Source organism: Podarcis erhardii (genome assembly GCF_964252035.2).
Source record: "Podarcis erhardii genome assembly, chromosome: 1".
In the NCBI taxonomy this organism is placed as follows: Eukaryota; Metazoa; Chordata; class Lepidosauria; order Squamata; family Lacertidae; genus Podarcis; species Podarcis erhardii.
Window position 1 is genome coordinate 22887642 of NC_138497.1, and position 23776 is coordinate 22911417.

The following is a 23776-nucleotide window of genomic DNA, read 5'->3' on the forward strand; positions in this document are numbered from 1 at the left end:
CTGGCAGGGTGTCCTATTTCGATCAACGCAAAGAACCTCGAAAGGGGGAAAGGGAGAGGGGATGCCTATAAAAAATATGAACAAAGGCTATTGGGTTCACCATCACACTGGCGAGTGTGGCTCGCCCGCTCTGTTTTACTCAGCTGAATAAACGAGTGGTTATGTGAATCTCCTCTGTCTATGGCATTTATTGGCCTTTCAGTGACCAAGACAGCTTGGGCCCGATTAACGGACCCCAACATCGGTATCTGGGAAGATGGCATCCTGGATTTGGGCTTCAAAGTGTTGGAGGGTATGCATTAGGCCAGACATCATTACTCAGTCTAACCTACATCACCGGACTGCTGCAAGGATTAAACGGGGGGAAGGAGAACCATGTAAATAGACTGAGCAACTTGGAGGGAATGTGGGGTATAAAGCACATCATCATCATCATCATCTCTGGGCTCCCAAGGTCTTCAGCTGCATATGTACACAAAGGCACTCACAGAGACATAGCTGCATATCTCCTTAATTTCACAGTTGCATTTCCTGTGCTATGTAGCAGGCCTATTCTTCCCGGTCTTATTGTATTCCAGTCTTCTGTCAGTACAGTATTACTACATTCCTTTGCAAAAAGAAAGATATTCCCTGCCCTACCTGGGCTGCTCTGATTTTTTAAAAGAGCTCAAAACAGGGAGCACAAGGTCTCTCTTTCCACAGAAATACAGTCACCAATAACAGCCACAGAGAAGAGAATAGCACTGCAGGAAAACGCTTAATTCACCCTTCCCCCAGCCTGGTGTCCTCCCCCTGTTTTGGAGTAAAATTCACACCACCCCCAGCCATTGGCCTCGCTGGCTGGGGATGATGGGAGTAGTTCAAAGCACCTGGAGGGCACCAGGTTGGGGAAGGCCAGCTTAATCCAACACAACTGGGGTCCCAACATGTTTTGACAAAATGCCTTCCTTACACGCAATATTCTTGAATGCTTTCATTGCTTGCTTCTGAAGGTGCTGCTACCACCACCCTAATTCCTGCAACTGCCCCTGCTGTGCTGAATGAAACTATTTCCTGGGCCTGACCAAATATCTCTTTTGTGCTTTGGTCTCCATTAACAAACACTGCCGGAAGCTTTAGCAGTGGCTTCAGACAAGCTATGACATGCTTAGCAATACAGTTCAGAACTAGTTGTCATACTGTGTGCACACATTATACCTTGAAAGTAAATCTGAAGCACATTTTCCCCTTCAAAAAATTCAGGGCCCTGCATTTGCTGTGGGAACTGTAGCTCCGTGAGGGGCAAACTACACTGCTCAGAATTCTTGGGGGCTGGGGTGGGTAAAATGTGCTTCGAATGTGTCATTTTACATCTAGTCGGATTTTCTGTAATTCAGAATATATACCGTATTTTTTGCTCTATAAGACTCACTTTTTCCCTCCTAAAAAGTAAGGGGAAATGTGTGTGCGTCTTATGGAGCGAATGCAGGCTGCGCAACTATCCCAGAAGCCAGAACAGCAAGAGGGATTGCTGCTTTCACTGCACAGCGATCCCTCTTGCTGTTCTGGCTTCTGAGATTCAGAATATTTTTTTTTTCTTGTTTTCCTCCTCCAAAAACTAAGTGCGTCTTGTGGTCTGGTGCGTCTTATAGAGCGAAAAATACGGGTATATCTATAGCAAGAGAAGGAGTTTTAGGATGTACAGTACCTTGGTTTCCCTGAGTCATAGAGTCGTAGATGAGTTTGCAGGACTTCAGTAGGATGCTAATCTTTTTCTCTGGAGAGTAGGCCTTGTGCATGGTTGTGAATTTGTGCAGGATTTTCTCCAGCAATGTGGATTCAGGCACACTGGTGGTGACTCCCAAGTCAGTGGTCGTCGTGTTTTGTATGACTTGCTGGTTTTCTTTGAGGAGCTTGAAGGATCCATCTTTGCTGTGGATTTCCCTTAGATAGGTATTGATGGCGTCTTTTAAAGGCTTCAAGACGCACTTGTGCAAAGCTGACTCGACAATCACCTCTGGAATTGGGAAGTGGAGTGGGGAAACATAAGACAGAAAAGGGATATGTGAGAAATCAGCCTCATAAAGCCAGCCTGGATAGACATTCATGTAACTTACCCTCAGTATGTATTTTGTTCTACCTGTCCAGTCATACTACCAAAAGGTATGAAAATATTGACAAAAATATTTAACCTTAGTAGTTCTTAATCACTTTTCCCCTGCCCCTGTGCATATTAATGAAAATTCCTTCTGGAATTTATAGTCAAATTTGAGAGATTTAGTTTCTCTGGAGCCTAGAAACTCCGTGTTAAAATAAAATTAGCACATTGTAACTACTGTTGTTGTTGTTGTTGTCTAAAATGCTTCCTTACTTAAGAATATGACCATCCTTTTGCCCTGGAAATTTGGAAGCTCTGGCCTTGACCCTCATAAGCCTCAATATACTTGCTACTTAGAGCACCATTTATTGGAAAGGCAGCATGCATATTTAACCAATATAACAAACAAATATGGTTTTGGGGTCTAGTCTAGCCAGTTCATAGAGATCTCTCGCTAGGCCTAACATTATGGAAGAAACTGCTATTTTTTAACTGTAAGTTTTTATATTGTTGTTTTTTAATTGTAGCCCACCCTGGGGCCTTAAGGTGAAGGGTAGGCAATAAATTAAATAATTATAATAATGTCTCTTGGCTTTGACCCAACTGCTGCCATTTTGAACAGCATCCAAATGGAATCTGGCCCCCAGACTGGTAACATGGAAGCGGACTTTTTCACTGGTGGCACCAGTGTTGTGGAATGCTTTACCTGCAGAAAAATGAGAGGCTTCCTCTGTATTGGCATTCTGTCGATCCTTGAAAACACACCTGTTTAGGCAAACGTTCACCCAAACTTCTTGATCCAACTGTTTTAATTGCTTTTTAAACTGTGTAAATGTTATGCTTTTTGACAGGTTTGTTTTATTGTATATTTTAAATGTGGCTATTTTAATGTTTTGATGGAATTGTTTTACTGTGTATTTTAATTATGTAAGAATTTTATAATTTATTATAAGCTTGCAAATCACTTAGAAGCTAATACAGTGGTGCCTCACAAGACGAAATTAATTCGTTCCGTGAGTTGCTTCGTCTTGCGATTTTTTCGTCTTGCGGAGCGCGGATTGCCCGGGTATTAACGGTTTTACGAAAAAGGAAGCAAATCCGCAAGACGTTTTCGTCTTGCGAAGCAAGCCCATAGGGAAATTCGTCTTGCGAAGCACCTCGAAAAACGGAAAACCCTTTCGTCTAGCGAGTTTTTCGTCTTGCGAGGCATTCGTCTTGCGGGGCACCACTGTATGGCATGCAAACAACAACAACAACAGGAACAGGAACAGGAAAAATCCATGAATGTCTTCAACAAGTTTTACCCATAATGTATGACCAAAGGAAAAGACGAATCTAGCAAAGTGAACTGCTGGGAAAAGGGAAGGAAGAGGAGAAGAAGGAACTAGGCTGTTGAGGAGTGAATTTCTGTTATCTGGATGAAATATGTTCAGAGCATGGAGAAAGGATTTTTAGCAATAGGTGCTGAGAGGAGAATGGATTTTGGAAATGTTAGGGAAGGAAAATCACACCGCAGAACTGGGTCTGGATGTGAAGGGGAAAGTGAGGCAGAAGATAATCCCAATTTGGCATGCTCAGGATAAAAGAAAAGGAATTTCTCAATGTGAGTTTAAATAAAATGACAGGCACAATTTCGCTGTGTTCAGCTGGAAAGGGGAGAGGACATCCAGGAAGAAGTGTTGACAATGTGTAGAAAGTTGGCCTACCAGGGTTGGTGTAAGTTGCAGCAACTTTTTGAAAATTTCATTTCCGTATAAGGCTAGATGGTGGTTGTTTTGACTTCTACAGCTCTGCTGAATGCAAATCTCTGCAATGCTGGAACTGATTACATCCAGCAGCATGAAACTGCATATTCTTTAGTTCGGGTCACTCTTGTTCATGGCCTTCCGAGGCTATTGCCCAACTCTTGCTTAACATCCAGCAAGTGAACAAAAACACCCAAAGAAACGACTTTCCATCAAACTTGCAAAAGCACAGCAAATTGCATCACGCCTGTCCTGTTGTCACCTCTACAGGGCCTATAACCAAAGCACACTCAACTCTGTGTTGGATTCTGGCCAGGGTATCTGCGATAGCTGGAAGAACAGGACCACAGGAGTAAACACTGAAACACATGAAATACACCTAGAATCATAGACTTGGAAGGGACCACGAGGGTCATCTAGTCCAACCCCCGGCAATGCAGGAATCTTTTTACCCAAAGTGGGACTTCAATCCATGACCCTGACATTAAGTCTCACTTTACTGACTGAGCTATCCCGCAGAAGAGCTCTTATATGAGAGCCGTAAATTAAGTTTCTCCTTCCACCAGAGATCCAACTTAACCTGTTGACTCTAAGGCTGGGCTGTGGCCAGAACATACCCATGGCCAAATTTCATCTGGCCTGCGGCATCAGTCCACTCTGGTGCCTTTGCCTGTTCAGTCTGACTGAAGCAAAAGGGGATAGAACAATCCTTGACTCTGCCACCAACCAGCTTGATTTCTTTGCTGAATATGTAGAAAGGAGCTTCACACACATGCGGCACGGAAATGTCGCAGGTGATGGTGAAGGTGCCCTCCAGTTGTTTTGGATGGCAGTGCTAGCTGGGGATGATGGGAGTTATAGTCCAAAGCAGCTGGAAGGTACCAGGTGGAGGAAGCCTGGGATAGAGTTTCTAGTGTTGTGATGCAATGGATGGTGTTTTAAGCACTGAAGCTTGTTCTATGGCCTGGGGATAAGTGATAAATCGGGATAGCCTCAAGCATTCCAGTCTGAATGTAGGAAAGAAGGGTGAGTTACAAACATAAACACTAAATAAAAAGCCTGAGAGCTCTGTCAGTGCTTTGGTAACCTGCTCTTTGGCAGTGTTTCTGCATCTAGACTCCATTACATTTTAAAAATGTAATAGACATGGAAAAAAAGAGTAAAGAACCCTGTAAATAACCACAGATGTCTGTGGTCTAGCAAATGCCAATGGCAGACAAATACAACTATTTTATTGTGCCAGTTCTCCTCATAATGTGTTATTTTGATGCATCATGTTTTCACCTTGATTTGCCTTTCGAGGAAGCCATGCACTCAAAAGAAGAATAGAAAACGGAAGCTCTTACCTAGTTGCTCATCTGTGTGAACAGCCTGGTCCATAAAGGTTTTTATCTCCCTGCTTTGTACTAAGTAGCTCTTCAGCTGGGTCATCATTAAGCGGATCTCTTGCAGCATCTCAGTGCTGGAGCTCTGCCTCGCCATCATCTCCAGGCTGTATACTTTATAGTCCTGCACCAAACGGCCAAAGTAAGAGTCTTTGTCCTGGGCCAGCTCCACAATCTTCTTCTGGAGCTTTCGGTCAGCTGACAGGAAAGCAGTGAAGACATTGCTCAGGCTGACCATGGACAGACGGTTCTTGGCCCTGCCTAATATCATGGAACGGGTCTTCTTCACCGACGGGCTGGTCACCAGCTCTAGCTCATCCTCAGTGCTGCTGGTGGAATAGGAGTCTGGCTCAGAGGCTGGTGTCTGAGCCCCCACGTTGCTTATTGGGCTGTCCAGTGAGTCATGAGAACTTTCAAGATCTGAGAAGCTCAGAGGCTGACGGGCAAATTTTGATTCCCTTTTTGCATTGGAGCAACTTTTTTTTACTGGCTTTCCCTTTCCTTTTGGAACCGGCAGTTCTGACTCTTCAGCACATACTGGTTTTGAATGGCAAGAGCTGGCAGATGACTCCTGTCGAGAGACCCTTTTCTTTCTTGGAGGTGGGATAGGAGGCCCTGCCGACTTCTCTGAGGGCTTCTTTTGCAGCTCAGCCACCAGCTGGTTCTTGGCCTCGCTGTTGGGCTCCCCCCCTTGACACGATGCTGGATCTTTCTCCAAAACCTCTTCAAACATCTCTGGAGGCTCAACAGCACATGAAATGCAGCCTTCATTCCCACTGCTCCGTTTCCCCACCAGTTCTCCACCTGCTGCTGGACATTTCTCAGATTTTTCAAAGCAGCCCTTTCCAGAATATCTCTCGGATATGCACCTCCTTGGCGGAATGGAAGGCGGGATGCATTTCTTTGTGGTAAAAGAATCGCTGAGAGACAAAGACGGCCGCCCATCGTCTTCCTTGCTTTTGCTAACTTCAGTTTTCATTTCCTTTTTGTTTTTCTCCAGATCCCGAAGCTCTTCAGAAGTGGTCATAGGAGACTTTTCAGGCTGCTTCACAGCATGAAGAGGCAGAGGAGGTGGCGGCGGCGGGCGGCGGCTGGGAGACCTCTTTGGAGGCCTTGTCACGGTGTCGCTAGTAAAAGAAGGATCTTTCCTGCAAGTCTCTAGAGAAGGAGGAGGAGGAGGAGGAGGAAGAGGAGGAGGAGGAAGAGGAACATCCGGGGGAAACTGGTTGCTTCCCTCCTCTATAAAAATAGGATTTACAAACCACAGCCTGTCATTTCCTATTGACAGCTCAATTTCACATGAACAATTGTCCGTGCTGCTTGCAAAACACTGGGTAGTTTCCCCCTCCTTTTTCGCTTGAGCTGTGGCGAAAGCAAGACCTTTCACAGAGTGAGGGAACTGCCCTCCCCGCCTTTGATTTAAAGCGGAGTCCCAGAAACCTGCAAAAACAAACAAACCAAAAACCATGAGAATTAAAAGAAAATAATCAAGTGCAGGGCAGGAAGAGACTGAAGTCCTTTAACTGAATTGTATTGCATTATGTTTATTGAACATATGCATTATTCAGTATTGGATAGACAGTGCTGCCTTTAAAAAGGCCAAACCAAGCAGAATCCTCATATACAATAAATAGTATTACCCGAAAATGGCTGTTTCGCCAAAAGTGCTGTTTACTGCAAACATTACCCGGGGGTAGGGTGGCAAATAGCAGCAAGGGATAGGGTGGAATTTTTCCCCAGGCAGAAAACCCAGTGCAGACTGAGAACATGGTTGAGGTCAGAGGCCCAAACCAGATCTTACTGTACAATAAAAGCAGCTACATTAAACATGCTTGCTTAGACATGTGTCTAAAGTTGTGTGTAGTTTGGGTCAGAGTGGGGTAAGAATGAGCTGGAAGGGTAGCTTCTGCTGTACACAAGAGCTGGAGGGTTTGTCATGTAAAACCACAGCCGCATGCACGCAAACACACACATAATAATAATAATAATAATAATAATAATAATAATAATAATAATTTATTATTTGTACCCCGCCCATCTGGCTGGGCCTCCCCAGCCACTCTGGGCGGCTTTCATAAAAACCAAAAATACAGTAAAATATCACACGTTAAAAACTTCCCTAAACAGGGCTGCCTTAAGATGTCTTCTGAATGTCAGGTAGTTGTTTATCGCTTTGACATCTGCTGGAAGGGTGTTCCACAGGGCGGGCGCCACTACCGAGAAGGCCCTCTGCCTGGTTCCCTGTAGCTTTGCTTCTCGCAATGAGGGAACCACCAGAAGGCCCTCGGCGCTGGACCTCAGTGTCTGGGCAGAATGATGGGGGTGGAGACGCTCCTTCAGGTATACTGGACCGAGGCCAGTATACCTTCAGGTATACTGGACATACACACACACACAAGTAACATAGTGTGTTTGTGTACCACCTAAAGAAATATAGCCATTGATCAACTGAGTTACCTTTTGCAAAACAGTAACCCCTGTGTTATCGAAGGGAAAGCACCACTTTTTCCAAAGTACAAAATACTATGCTTTGAGTGATGAAAAAGGAACATTTAGATGTCACCTTGAATAAGTTTTTTGTCTTCCTCAGTATACTATAACTGAATTGATAGAACATTTAGGCTAGAGAAAAATGTGGTTTGACGAAATATGGAAATTGCATGCTCTACTTTGTGTTCTATTTTCAGAGAAAATGTCTTGGATATGGTTCCCATTTCTTGTATATGGAAATTTTAAAAGGGGAGATTTGTAAAATACTTACAAGGTTCAGTCCTGTATCTTGCATAGTATAATAAAGATAAAGGACCCCTGGACGGTTAAGTCCAGTCAAAGGCGACTATGGGGTTGGTGTTGTGGTCTAAAACCACTGAGCCTCTTGGGTTTGCTGATCAGAAGGTTGGCGGTTTGAATCCCCACAATGGAGTGAGCTCCCATTGCTCTGTCCCAGCTTCTGCCAACCTAGCAGTTTGAAAGCACGCCAGTGCAAGTAGATAGATAGGTACCGCTGTGGTGGGAAGGTAAACAGCATTTCCACGCACTCTGGCTTACGCTACGGTGTTCCATTGCACCAGAAGCGGTTTAGTCATGCTGGTCACATGACCCGGAAAGCTGTCTGCAGGCAAACGCTAGCTCCCGCAGCCTGAAAGTGAGATAAGCACCACAACTCCACTGTCGCCTTTGACTGGACTTAACCGTCCAGGGGTCCTTTACCTTTACTGTACAATGGACACTGAAACCATTGACAACTTTTGTTGTGGCGATGTTCAGGAAGGTGATGCAAATTATATTTGTTAATGAGTTGTTTTATTTACACAGCAAAACCAACCTGTGTTATGCCTTTTACTAATTCCAAATTTTGTTTGTTGATATTTATTTATTTATAAATCCATCTATATGCATATACCACCCAGAGTGGCTCACAACACTGTAAAACAGCAGGTGTATAAATTCTAACATAAAATGGCAATGGTGCCAACAATCTTTTAAAAAGCTATGCCATTTAAAACCGTTTACAAACATCAGTATAAATTGCCACCCTAAGGGCATAACCCTCTATACTAAAATAACCAATTCTGAGAGAACCTTTAACAGAATGTGAGTCAAAAGAGAGTTATTATTTTTTTTTAAAAAAGATTCATTTAAACACTGGCAATGTTGAGGCCACACACACACTTCTGTGAGGAGGGAGTTCCAGAATCCGGGGGCATGCCAGAAAAGTCCCTATCTCTTGTGCCAGCCAAATCAACTTGGCATGCCATGAGGATATGAGCAGAGTCTCAGAAGCAGATCTTAATAGGTCTGTATTGGTGTAGGTGGCCATTTGGCTAACATTGTCCGAAACCGTTTAAGCATATAAAGGTCAAAATCAGTGCTTTGAATTGGGCCCAGAACTGCACCTGCAGCCAGTGAAACTGGAACAGTATTGGTGTATATGTGCTCCAATTGTCATGTGCACTGGCAGATGAGGAACAGCATTCTGTACCAGTAAAGGTTTCCCAGTCTGTCTTCCAAGGCAGCCTCACGTAGAATGCTTTACAGTAGTCTATCCTCAACATGGATTACTGAGCCAAGGTTTGATCTCTCTAAATAGGGTTGTAGCTGGCATACTAATCTTAGCAAATATGGGGCAGTTCTAGCCACAGGCTCCCCTCTGTGATTCCACAGATAGGCCAAGTCCAAGTGGACCCCCAAACCAGAAACCTGGTTCCTGTTGGGAAGTGGAATCCCATCCAAACCCAGCTGTACTCTCTTCTCCAGATAAGCAAATCTCCCTCCCTGCCCTGCTGAATACCTATGTCTGGTCTGGATTAAATTGTTCATTTTTTAAATTGTCTGTAATTTTATATTGGGGCCCCCCACAAATTGACAAGCAAAAGAGACTCAATCCCATCCTGAAGTAGAGATCCAGAAATTATCGTACAAGAGCATTTGCATATAAAGTAGCATTAAACAAATACTGTTGCAGAGGTATGATTTGTGCCTAGGGCTGTGTGCATATCTCTCAGAAGTGTCAGAACGAAACGGGGAATTCCTCCTCCTAAGACAGGCATGATTCTGGGGGAAGTGGAAATAAGCGTTGTAGATTATGAAATCTTTCCTTTTGGGAAAGAAAACTCTGGTTTGCTACCTGCCATCACCTCCCCTCTGAATTGATTAGGGTGTTTTTTTTACTAGGGAGCCTAAGAAGCACAATACAGTGTATAACTTCTATGTGTCCTAGAAATAATTTCAAGTGCTCAAAGGTCATTTTGGATGTTAATTCAGTAACCCTGACAACAATCTTGTAGGCCAGGCCAGTCTCATAGGATGTTGTGGCCAGTCTATCAGCAAAAATGCGGCTCAGATTAAATTAGAACCAAGTATTTCCAGCTGATATCTTATGCTCAACCACATCACGCCAATCTTGATCAAAACAAAAGACTAGAATGCATGGGCATGCAATGAAGATGAGCGCAGGGAGATTCTGGGCAGGTAAAAGGAAGTACTTTTTCCACACACACCATAGTGAATCTACGGGACTCCCATGGCTGCCAACCTGAATGGCTGTAAAAGAGGACTGGACAAATTCATGGAGGATAAGACTATCAGTGGCTACTAGCCATGAAGACTATGATCTGCCTCCCTGGTTGGAGGCATTATGCTTCTACAGAGACAGCCCACTGAGGAGGCAGGGCAAAACACCTGTTTTAGGCAAGGGAAGTATACAAGAGGCAGCACCTTACCAGCCACCTTGCAAAACACTCCTCCCTCTCACCAAGGGCGGAGAAGAGGAGATACAAGGCCCTTGAGCAGGGATGACAAACAGGAATGCCTTGTGGAACACTCCCACCTCTTGCTGAGTTCAGTGAAACAAGGGAGCATTCTGGCATGTGATGGAATTGTGCATAGGACTAGAAGCCTTAGGTGTACATCCAAATAATGAACCCATTATTTAGGGTTTGGGGTAAGAAGTTGCTAGGGGTCTCCAACACAACTTACCTATCTCCAGACTAGAGATGGTTTCTAGATCTGTAACACTATTGGCTTCCAATATTGCTTGTGGCAGCTTTAGCGTGGAGGGAAGCAAATCTCTAGGAAGTGAAAAAGAAATGAATAAATATATTCAAAGCTGCATGTGGCTTGGTAAGGAATAAAAGCTGCTTGGTTAGTTCTGCATTATTTCATTTCTTATTCTAGACAGATGCAGTGCTTTGAAATAATTTACAATAATTTCAATGGAAACGCATTTACAATAAGTTTATATTCTGAATCATAGAGTGGGAAGTGGCCCTCAAGCAGGGATGGGGGAGAAAGTCCACCTGTGTCCCAAGGCTCTTCAGCCACAGTTTGACATATAAGCCAGGCCCGGGTTCCTGTTACTGCTCTCCTGGACAAACCATGAGCCATAAACCATAGGGCCTTGCTTACAGCTCATGGTTTCCCAAGAGAGCTAGACTACAAGTCTAGGTTTGGGCGACAAGCTAGGTCAAACTTTGGCTTAGCTCAGTGTGGCACGGCAGCAAAACAACCAGGAAGGAATTAGGGATGTCAGAGAATACCAAGGAAAACAGAAATGGAGCAGTATTTGCTGTTTGCCTATGTGCTCCATGTCCAGAATGGAAATCAACCCAGAGAACATGTAATTGATTGCATTTCATGTTTTTTCTTGACTTTGAAATGACATAATGACAATGTAACTTCGGTAATTAATTTATGGAAGTTATGTACTTTTAGCACAGCCGCCAGCAAGTCGAATACCATAGTTTCGGGTAGAAGACAAACTACAGCAGAATGGAAACAGCTCTGCATGCGATAAATACAGGGCAAAGCAGAAAACAATAGCTTCTTTACCTCCTACCAAGAGTGAAGCAGCCGCAAGCTCTTCTCTGGGAGCCCACACATTTCCACTGAGCAATTATTTGGCTTAGAGTGTCGTGCGAATGAGACTCAGATCAGGATAGAACAAGCCATCAGCATATTTCCTGCAGGTCAGTTGGTTGTAAAGTGGCACAGGGGGGTAATCCAACTGAAGCAGGCTCTGATGTGGCCTTTGATGACCTGCATTTCTCTCCTGGGATCCTTCCCACAGGAGAGTTCATAGTACTGGTCCTGTGAGATGGCGAGGGTGGGGTGGAGAGGAAGTCTGGCTCTTTTTATCGCCAACCCAAAGTCAATTATAATTCTTTTAAAAACAGCTTGGAACAGCTGAGTTTCAAATAGCTCACTTGGCTTGTAGTTTCTCTGCACCGCAGGAAATCATTCTTTCACATGACTGGCACGAGTGCTGAACAAACTGCCTGCCTTGACAGATCCCAGGATGGCTAAGAGATGAACTCATGATGGCCTTTCCTCTCCCCTTCAGCTACTGTTGGCCTTAACTAGGGATGAGAGAGAAACTAAGTCCAATTCTCATTTAAGGGTGACTATTCCTAATTCACGAACTCAAACACAGATGTCTTTTGAAAATTTCACTTCTCCAACTCTTGCAGTGTGGTTCTCCAGCCAAGTAATGTATACAAAAATGCACATCTTAAAGTAAAATGTGCATTAAAATGCCTGTATTGGTGAAAGAAACAATAAAAGGCCCCCATACTGTATTAGGAAAAAATGCATTGCAAAAATGTTTGAATTACGCAAGATGGCATACAAAAATGTACACATGGAGAAAAATCCACACTAAAATGCTGCTGAAGTTTCAGGGAGACTTAAAAAAACAACAACTGGCAAACTGGTGTGTAAATGTGGAGAACTGAGCACTGGAAAAATGATAAACTGAGAGAAGTCAAAACTGAAATAGTCACCTATCCTTAGTCTTAACATTAACCACACAATCATTTGTTTAGCAAGTACTCTCATGGGGGCAGATGGGGCTTGTCAGCCTGGGAAGGTAGCCCATCTAGGAGAAGGAAAACTCTGTTCCTAAACTTCCACTGCCCTGTGGGATACTTTCAGGAGAAGGTAAAGCTTAGGAGTAAACCCTACACAATTCCGGGGTGGAGTCCCTAGGGTGGTTGGGTGGTGCCTTGTACACCTCCTTCCAGCGACTCCTGCAGCCAAGCTGGTGCCAAGCATATGGCTCTGCTTTCCTTTGGACCACATCAATCAGTAAGGCTAAGGGGAAGGTCTTGTCATCTGGGCAGCCCTGGACCTCCATACACCCTGCCCAGGCTTTTGTCCCAGGGAGGTCCCTTCAATGCTGCTAACACAGCAGTTTGACTTCACCCCCAGAGGCACACTCCATTGTCATTCGAGAAAAACAGATGATGATGACAACAACAACAACTCCCATTGACAGGCAATTTTACTTACCACAGATATTCCCAAGGCTAGCCAGAATACTTGATTTCAGAAGACACTTACTTATTTGAAGGACTTAATTTTCCCTCACTCCTTCCCCTACCTCCTTTCTTTTTTCTTTTGAAAATCCATACATAAATTTGGACGTCACTTTTACTGAGTGTGTGTTAAAAATTAATTTGCCAAACAGCCTCTCCCCCACCAATGGAAAGCATTCTGTATGCCCTTGAATATTTTTAAAATCAGGACCTCCTATACCCCTGCTGGTCACTGAGCAATCGTACATTGTACATTGTCCAAACTAAGAGGAACTCGTGCCCACACTATGTCTCCCCATTGATGTTTAGTTAGAGTCTTGGGAACTGATGTCACTACGCTCAGAGTTTTTCCACCCCTTGCAAGAAGCAGCCAACAAAGTCGCATAACGGCAAGGAAACAGAGGGCAATGACATCACACACTTAGTAGAGATTCCTGCATTGCAGAGTTTGGATTAGATGACTCTTAGGGACCCTTCCAACTCTACAATTCTACAATTCTATGTTATTTAGCATTATGAGGAAGAGTGGCAGCAGCTATTGTGTCCACCGAAACATGCTAGTGGTGTACAGATATAACCAATAACAACAACATCAAATGAGAAGCTTTTCTTCATAATTTGCCTTCTCACATTCACGTACACAAGGGAGTGAATATGCAGTGACAGTTTTCTGGTTTTGTTCAGTTGCAAAACACATTTATTTATAAAAGATTTATATGCTAACCTCTTGCAAAATATCAGGGCAGTATGCAACGATATATAGACACACACACCATTAGAAGTACCTCAGCAGAATCATTAAATCAATGGCTCCTCAAAAAAGTTTTTAACAACTGCATAGACCTGTTGGGATAAATGAGTCTTCAAGATGTCCCCACAGCCAAAAGCAAGGATGCCTGTTAAGAGATGCAAATGTTATGCAAATATGCCCTTTTTGATTGCTGCCCTTTTTGTCCTCTCTTTTTGGCGATGCGTAAGTAATCACCCAATTTGATGGGCTATCTTGTCCAAGAATCTCCCCATTGAACATTCCCATATGTGAACAGAGACACCATAATCGGAAAACATAAATCCAACTTACCTACTGACACAGTAGAATGCAATCAGTTTGAAGATATCTTCAAACACGAGAAAGGATCCTTCCAAATACAGTACTGATTGAGAAACAAGAGAGGAAAAAATCAGGGACTTTTCAGTATAAATCAGGAAGCTGATGAATCCTCAAGCAACGAGCACGTGAACGTTTCATATTTGAACCAGGAAGCATTGCAAAACACTCATTCACATGGCAAAATGTTAATCTAAATTTTATACATTTTTATAAGATACGGTACAGTGAAATTAGCAAGGAACAGTGAAGGAACTAAAGATATACAGTTTATTTAAAGAAATATTTCACTCTGGTTCATCTCCTAAACTCAGTTCTGCTTTCCCAGTTGTTCAGAGGCAGCATTTTAAAAATGGTTTCATATTATGTCATGACCATTCCACAGACCTAGCATCACATACAAAAGGTCTTGTGGAAGTAGCTTCCTGCTATGCAATTAATTCTCAAGCCACCTAGCACCAAGAGACCAGCTTTCCACAACATATTTCATGTACTGTTCATGAATTTCTCTGAAGGGAGATATTGGCGGAGTCGCCAAGCTGCAGGCATAGCATTGCCATCTTTCTATAGGTAAAGGATCAATGCTGAGTACACCTGCATAAGAGGAAGAAATCAATGGGAGAAGCTTCTCCCCAAAATGCACCTTCATACTGGCAAACAATTTAACCTGTTCACTTCTGCATTTTATATGACTGCTGAATTAAAGAATTAACAGGTGATAAACAGGTGATCAGGTACAGCAACTGAGTCCTTGACTATGCTACCACTCAGTGGATTTGTAATTGGCTGACTGACCGAACCCAAAGGGTGCTCATCAATGGTTCCTCTTCATCCTGGAGAAGAGTGACTAGTGGGGTGCCACAGGGTTCTGTCTTGGGCCCGGTCTTATTCAACATCTTTATCAACGACTTGGATGATGGACTCAAGGGCATCCTGATCAAATTTGCAGATGACACCAAACTGGGAGGGGTGGCTAACACCCCAGAGGACAGGATCACACTTCAAAACGACCTTGACAGATTAGAGAACTGGGCCAAAACAAACAAGATGAATTTTAACAGGGAAAAATGTAAAGTATTGCACTTGGGCAAAAAAAAATGAGAGGCACAAATACAAGATGGGTGACACCTGGCTTGAGAGCAGTACATGTGAAAAGGATCTAGGAGTCTTGGTTGACCACAAACTTGACATGAGCCAACAGTGTGACGCGACAGCTAAAAAAGCCAATGCAATTCTGGGCTGCATCAATAGGAGTATAGCATCTAGATCAAGGGAAGTAATAGTGCCACTGTATTCTGCTCTGGTCAGACCTCACCTGGAGTACTGTGTCCAGTTCTGACAGTTTTTATTTTTAATTACAATACCAATAAGCAATACAATATAACACATCTCTTAACATAATTTTCTTAACTTCTTTGGACTCCCTCACATCTCCCGCTCCTGCGTTCCTAACTATAAAATTTTATCCAGCAAATTTATCCCCTTGTTTCTATTCTTATTATCTGATTTTCCAATGTTGTGTCTCTGATTTTCGATATCCTTTATTCAGATCTTAAAAATTTAAATATAACCTGAAATTTCCAAAAATTTATCTTTTCTTAAATTTAGCTTATCTTCATATTTCACTTCATCTAGCTTAATGGTGCCAAGTTGTTTGTACTCTAGCATCCTTCTTAACATTCATACAATTTACAATATTTTTGTAGATAAATCTTGAATTTCTTCCAATCTTCTTCCACCGTTTCTTCTCCCAGGTCTCGGATTCTGCCAGTCATCTCAGCCAGTTCCATATAGTCTATCAGTTGCATCTGCCATTCTTCCAGTGTGGGTAAATCTTGGGTTTTCCAACGCTTAGCGACAAGTATCCTTGCTGCTGTTGTTGCATACATAAAAAATGTTCGGTCCTTCTTTAGCACCTTCTGGCCGACAATACCCAGAAGGAAGGCCTCTGGTTTCTTAGGAAAGGTATACTTGAATACCTTTTTCAGCTCATTATATATCATTTCCCAGAAAGCCTTCACTCTAGGGCAAGTCCACCAGAGGTGAAAGAATGTTCCTTCATTTTCTTTACATTTCCAACATTTGTTATCAGACAAGTGGTATATTTTTGCAAGTTTGACTGGGGTCATATACCATCTATATATCATTTTCATAACATTTTCTTTCAGAGCATTACATGCAGTGAAATTCAGCCCAGTAGTCCACAACCTCTCCCAGTCCTCAAACATGATGTTATATCCAATGTCCTGTGCCCACTTTATCATAGCCGATTTGACCGTTTCATCTTGTGTATTCCATTTTAACAGCAAGTTATACATTCTTGAAAGTACCTTAGTCTTAGGCTCTAACAATTCCGTTTCTAGCTTCGATTTTTCCACCTGGAATCCTAACTTTTTGTCAAGTTTAAAAACTTCTTTAATCTGAGCGTAGTGTAACCAATCTCGCACTTTGTCTTTCATTTTCTCCTGACTCTGCAGTTTCCAGTTATCTCCATCTTTTTCTAATATTTCCCAATACTTCGGCCATTTGGCCTCCATATTGAGTCTTTTCCGGGCCTTAGCTTCCAATGGTGAAAGCCACCTTGGAGTTTTATTTTCCAGTAAGTCTTTGTATTTTGTCCAGACATTAAACACTGCTTTTCTGACAATATGGTTCTTGAAAGTCTTATTAATCTTGACCTTGTCATACCATAAATATGCATGCCAACCAAAAGCATTATTAAAACCTTCCAAATCTAGTACATCAGTGTTTTCGAGAAGCAGCCAATCTTTTAGCCAGCAGAAAGCTGCTGATTCATAGTACAACCTTAAGTCTGGCAGGGCAAAGCCCCCTCTTTCTTTTGCGTCAGTTAATATCTTAAACTTAATTCTGGGCTTTTTGCCCTGCCAGACAAATTTGGAAATATCTCTCTGCCACTTCCGAAAGCACTCTGTTTTGTCCACAATCTGCAAAGTTTGAAACAAAAACAGCATTTTTGGCAGTACATTCATCTTTATAGCGGCAATTCGGCCTAACAAGGAAAGTTTCAATCTTGTCCAACTTTCTAAGTCTCTCTTAATTTCTAACCAGCATTTCTCATAGTTGTCCTTAAATAGACTCAAATTTTTTGCTGTTATGTTTACCCCTAGGTATTTTACTTTTTTAACCACGTTTAACTCTGTCTCTTTCTGAAACCTTTCTGACTCTGTAGCTGTCAAGTTTTTTCCCAATACCTTAGTTTTTTGCTTATTTAATTTAAATCCCGCCACCCGACCAAACTCTTGAATCAATTGTAATACTCTTTTCGTACTAGATTCTGGCTCCTGTAAAGTCAAAACTAGGTCATCTGCAAAAGCTTTAAGTTTGTACTGTTTCGCTCCGACCTGGATTCCTTCAACCAACTGGTCTCCTCTAATCATATTCAAGAGCACCTCCAGGACCGAAATAAATAACAATGGGGAAATAGGGCAGCCTTGTCGTGTTCCTTTTTCAATTTTAAACTCTTCTGTAACCACATTGTTGACTATCAATTTGGCCTTTTGTTCTGAATAGATTGCATCTATCCCATTTTCGAATCCCCGTCCCACTCCCATCCCTTCCAAGTTTTTCTTCATGAATTTCCAGGAAACATTGTCAAAGGCCTTCTCCGCATCTATAAAAATTAACACAGCTCTTGTATTAATATTTGTTTGCAAGAGTTCCAAAATGTCGATAATATTCCTTGTATTAGCAAACAAATGTCTGCCTGGGAGAAAGCCTGCCTGGTCCTTATGGATTACTTCATTTAGAACTTTTTTGAATCTACTTGCTAAAATGTCTGCAAATATTTTGTAATCCACATTTAAGAGGGAGATGGGACGGTAATTCTTAAGTTGTGTCTTTTCCGTTTCCAGTTTGGGTATCAATGTGATGAAGGCCTCTTTCCACGATTCCGGCGCCTTCTTCCCTTCCAAAATTTCGTTGCCTACCTCCATCAGTGGTTGTATCAAATAGTCTTTCAATGTCTTATAATACTTGAAGGTAAGCCCATCTGGCCCTGGAGATCTGCCCAATTGCATGTTCTGAATGGCTTGTTCAATCTCTTGTCGTGTTATTTTACAATTCAGGATTGATCTGTTTTCTTGTGACAATTTTGGTAATCCATTCTTTATCAAAAATTGTTCTGGGCACCACAGTTCAAGAAGGACACTGAGAAACTGGAACGTGTCCAGAGGAGGGCAACCAAAATGGTCAAAGGCCTGGAAACGATGCCTTATGAGGAACGGCTAAGGGAGCTGGGCATGTTTAGCCTGGAGAAGAGGAGGTTAAGGGGTGATATGATAGCCATGTTCAAATATATAAAAGGATGTCACATAGAGGAGGGAGAAAGGTTGTTTTCTGCTGCTCCAGAGAAGCGGACACGGAGCAATGGTTCCAAACTACAAGAAAGAAGATTCCACCTAAACATTAGGAAGAACTTCCTGACAGTAAGAGCTGTTCGACAGTGGAATTTGCTGCCAAGGAGTGTGGTGGAGTCCCCTTCTTTGGAGGTCTTTAAGCAGAGGCTTGACAACCATATGTCAGGAGTGCTCTGATGGTGTTTCCTCCTTGGCAGGGGGTTGGACTCGATGGCCCTTGTGGTCTCTTCCAACTCTATGATTCTATGATTCTACGATTCCCTTTCTCAAAGTGGAGGGGCTTGCTGCGGTCTCTCAATCATTTTGGTTGCCCAAGGGCACCAGTTTTCTCTCATAATAAGCAAAGCATTATAGTGGTTGCATCCATTGCTCCCCTCTTTCTTTCATTCTCTACCTCTCCTCCTGCCCTCCACTCTCCCTAACACATTACAACTTCCTTGCGAAGTTCAGTTCATTCAAATTTCCTTTCATGAACACAATGTACCGTATTTTTCGCCCCATAGGACGCACTTTTCCCCCTCCAAAAATAAAGGGGAAATGTGTGTGCGTCCTATGGGGCGAATGCAGGCTTTTGCTGAAACCTGGAGAGCAAGAGGCATCGGTGCGCACCGACCCCTCTCGCTCTCCAGGCTTCAGGAAGCTATCCACAAGCCTTGCAAGCCCGGCAGGAGTTCCCGCGGGCTCACAAGGCTTGCGGGCAGCAGCCTGCAGCCCCGGCGAGTGTCCGCAAGCCTTGCGCGCCCGGCGGGACCTCCCGCCAGGCGCGCAAGGCTTGGGGCGGCAGCCTGCCGCCCGAAGCACGCGAAGCTCTCCGGAGGGCTCCCCGTGCTTCGGGTGAGTGTCTGCAAGCCTTGTGCGCCCGGCAGGAGCTCCTGCCGGGCGCCCGGTGCTTGGGGCGGCAGCCTACCGCCCGAGGCACGTGGAGCCCTCTGGAGGGCTCCCCGTGCTTCGGGTGAGTGTCTGCAAGCCTTGCGCGCCCGGCGGGAGCTCCCACCAGGCGCAGGAGGCTTGGGGTGGCAGCCTGCCACCCGAAGCACGCGGAGCCCTCCGGAGGGCCCCCCGTGCTTCGGGTGAGTGTCAGCAAGCCTTGCACGCCCAGCAGGAGCTCCCGTCGGGTGCGCGATGCTTGGGGCGGCAGCCTGCCACCCGAGGCACGCGGAGCCCCCGGGAGGGCTCCCCGTGCTTCGGGCGAGTGTCTGCAAGCCTTGTGCGCCCGACGGGAGCTCCCACCAGGCGCATGAGGCTTGGGGCGGCAGCCTGCCGCCTGAAGCACGCGAAGCCTTCCGGAGAGTGCCCCGTGCTTCGGCAGCCTACCTCCGGAGGGCTCCCCGTGCTTCGGGTGAGTGTCTGCAAGCCTTGCGCGCCCGGCGGGAGCTCCCACCAGGCGCAGGAGGCTTGGGGTGGCAGCCTGCCACCCGAAGCACGGGGAGCCCTCCAGAGGGCTCCCCGTGCTTCGGGCGAGTGTCTGCAAGCCTTGCGCGCCCGACGGGAGCTCCCACCAGGCGCGCGAGGGTTGGGGCGGCAGCCTGCCACCCGAAGCACGCGGAGCCCTCCGGAGGGCCCCCCGTGCTTCGGGTGAGTGTCAGCAAGCCTTGCACGCCCAGCAGGAGCTCCCGTCGGGTGCACGATGCTTGGGGCGGCAGCCTGCCACCCGAGGGAGGGCGCCCCGGGAGGGCTCCCCGTGCTTCGGGCGAGTGTCTGCAAGCCTTGTGCGCCCGACGGGAGCTCCCACCAGGCGCATGAGGCTTGGGGCGGCAGCCTGCCGCCTGAAGCACGCGAAGCCTTCCGGAGAGTGCCCCGTGCTTCGGGCAGGCATGTGCAAGGCTTCGGGCGGCAGCCGCGGCTGGGGGGGGGAATAATTTTTTTTTATTCATTTCCCCCCCCAAAAAACGAGGTGCATCCTATGGGCCGGTGCGCCCTATAGGACGAAAAATACGGTAAGTTTCAAAACAAAAAGTAAAACAGACTGTCTTCACACCAGCTACATGAGAGCTCCGCCAGGGTGTTTTCACACACACAAAGTGTCTTTTGCAATGCAAATGTAAAAATCAGGCACTGGCTAGAATGCAGATTGGATTTATAAATAGCTCTCTTCCACTTTCCACCTGACATTAAGAACATTTGCAGATGAGCGCAAATAGTACAAGAGGGGCTAGAAAGTGCTTTTAGTTTCATATGTGTAAAAAAAATGCCATTCAAAGCTTTTTTTAAGCCTGAGAAATATTAATGTCCTAGACAATGACTTCAATGGCAAGGTATTATATGTAATAGGAGCAGCAAAATGACCATCTCAAAACCTCAAAACATTATTTATTGATTAACTAACTAACTAACTAACTAACTAACTAACTAACTACAGGAGGGACTTTTTGAGTGTGTGTTTTAAAACTTCTTTCCTGGATATCAGCTTAATTATTAGTAGAAAATGATTAGCATACATAGTTCAGTTTTTGTTTCCTGTTCACCTCACGGATGTGGGGGCGGGGCGGGGGCGGGGTGCAGTTTGCAATTGTCTGCTGGAAAGTATCTAGAAGATATTACTGATGGGTGGTTATATAAATGTTAACATCAACAAGAACAAGTAAAAGAGTCTTGAGGCACCTTAAAGGTTAACCAATGCACAGACTCAAGACGAAAAGCATGAAGGAAAACCTTAGATGGCAGGGGAATCCCTGTGAGTCAACTTTGACAGGTAGGGGGGGATCGTCCACCTATCAGGTGGCCTACCAGTCACCTAATATCATCCTGACATTGAATGATTGGCACCTGGGTAGTCCCACCCACTTGTCAGTTGGCCCATGGGGATGTGGGGAGATAAAGCTCTGGCCCACCAAGCCAAAAAGGTTCTTCACCCCTGAACTAGCATGTTCCAATGAGAGAGAGGCAGAGAGGGAGGGAGGGAGGGTGGGAGGGAGGGTCATAGAAATATAGAGTTGGAAGGGACCACGAGGGAAATCTTGTTCAATCCTCTGCAATGCAAGAATGTCAACATGCAGTCCCCCAACCAATTTGAAACCATACTGGACTCTGCTTAGCTTTGCAAATGTGCTAGCAGTTTTATTGCTGCGTCACTATCACCCTTCAAGCTTTGACACCAACACATGGCACCTTCAGGCAGAAGCAGCTTGCTGGCAAGGACAGAGCTGTATGCCAGCTTCCAGTTAGCTGGGTTCCTATAGCTCACCAGGAGCAGGAGGGGTGAGGTGGCAGCAGGTGCACCAAGTTGGGCCCAACATTGGGGTGCCGTCATGCATGCATGACATCTCACACACACACCCTCCCCAAGTCTGGTCAGGCCTGCTGGGACGTGTGGGTGTCCCTTTGAGGAAGTGATCGCAGTGGGGAGCGGGGAGAGTGAAAAGCACTCTCCACACCTCCCGCCCCCACCCAGTGCTCACTGGAGGCGGTGTGGAATGGTGGCCCCTCAATATTGGAGGGCTCACCCCCTGCCTACAAATATTGAGGCCCCTTCCACCCCTATAGCAGGCACCCCTGAGTGGCAGAGCAGTCAGCCAATCTAGGCCTTCTGCCACTGCATTTGCATAACCCTGCCCCATTCTCCCCAGTAATCAACAAAGACCCACCTGCCAGGAAGCTAGTGTAGCAGCACCACCCCATGTGTCAAACTGCTTCTGCCCTAAGGCACACTCTACTACTGTACTGCCTACTGCTGAGGTCTACCTGCCCTGGGCCCACCTATTTAAATAATTTTTCAATGGTAGGAGTGACCATTTTAACTCCCCAGAGAGATGCTGATGCAAGGTACACCTGTTTTCACTGCCACCTGTTGCTCTCAGGTAAGCCTGCCAGCTATTTTTTTCTTCTACTTAACTGAAGAAAAATTTTGGAGAACTCACAAGCTTGCTCACTATTTTTGGTGGTTAGGTTGGTCCTGCCAAAAGGTATAGCGCTGCTTCGGTGTCCACTTATTTCCTCATCAATAATATGTGAATTCTGAGAAACACCTACACTACTCGGGCACAAGGCAAGGCAAGGCCTTTTGTTCCAAAGAAAACAGAACAGAAAGAAGGAAATTGTGCCTACTTACAAGAGGGAGATTTTCTTTCCTTTCCTCAGGAAGTTTCACCTTAGAGAAAGTGATTAAAGTTTAAAATGAAAACTGCTTTGTGTTTTCTGGCTGCCTCAAGAACTGCTTCAAGTTTTCTTTCAAATAACCCGGGGCAGAGTTCCCATCAACTCTGACATTTTCAGGACAGTATGGAAAATCCCTATTATACTTTGAATAAAAACCCCCGACTCTTCTCAGACTCTGGAAATACTCTGATTATATATCTTATTTTTACAGAAAGCAAACTACCCTAGGATACAAAGTGGTCCCCAGCCTGCCAGGCCAACCCAACCAATGGAAATAATGTGGGGGGGCCACTCAGGTATCTAGTGATGTGGTGTGCGGGGGGCAGCAGTGAGATGTTGGAGGACAAAGCTCTATGTGACACATGGACTTAATCTGCACTTCCTAAAACAATGTGTGAACCAAAATGCAGCTAACCTATTGGTGCTGTTCAAGTCACAAGGATGTCTTTTTGTCAGTAGAATTTCTACCCCTCTCTTATCCCTCCATGAGCCCTACACCCTCCCCCAATTTGCTTCAGAGGGTTGGGGAAAACCTCAGAACAGATTTAGGGATGGGTGCAAGGTGGGGGGGGGATTTAGTTGTGTAAGCAGAAATCCTTGCACAGACACAATGAGGGAGTTAGTGCTACACTCAATTCCTCCCTTTGAAATTCACACTTGTCTTAATCATATGATGATGCAGCATGCAGACTTTTTTTAAAAAAAAGTGTACAAAACTGGGTTTATTATGGGAAATTGCAAAATGTGTATATCATGCACAACTGCGTAGAAAAATGTGTAGATTAAGGGAAATTGAAACTAAAATGCTGATGAATCTTCATGAAGTTTTTTTTAAAAGCACAAACTGATGTGGAAATGTGGAGAACTGGGAAAATGAGAAAATTCAAGAAACTGAAAAGGAAATTTGTCCGTCCCATAGTAACACTAAAATGCTGATTAATTTTCATGAAGACTTTAAATAAAATAACGAACTGATGCAGAAATGTGGGGAACTGAACTTATGATGTGGGGGGGGGGGGAGAATGAAAATCTGAGAGAAACCAAAATGGAGAGATTAGTTCATAACTAGCCAAATGTAGGGTAGCAATATGTCCTATTTTGCAGGAAACAGGCCCTTGTTTGAAGAGGATCTCTACCTGAACAGCTGTCTGATCCAAGCACAGCTTGCAGAGTGAT

The 23776-nt window shown here is 44.7% G+C and overlaps 1 protein-coding gene across 3 annotated transcripts in view; it reads right to left on the reverse strand.

Annotated features, from left to right (window-relative positions):
- RIN3 (Ras and Rab interactor 3) overlaps nucleotides 1–23776 on the reverse strand; it is a 75416-nt gene that overhangs the window by 18284 nt on the left and 33356 nt on the right. For all 3 annotated transcript variants that reach the window (XM_081859278.1, XM_081859279.1, XM_081859280.1), the window contains 4 exons: nucleotides 14103–14175; nucleotides 10686–10777; nucleotides 5169–6647; nucleotides 1688–1996 (listed from right to left, as the gene is read on the reverse strand). In XM_081859278.1, the coding sequence (XP_081715404.1) occupies nucleotides 1688–1996; nucleotides 5169–6647; nucleotides 10686–10777; nucleotides 14103–14175 (1953 nt within the window). The remainder of the gene's footprint in view (nucleotides 1–1687; nucleotides 1997–5168; nucleotides 6648–10685; nucleotides 10778–14102; nucleotides 14176–23776) is intronic.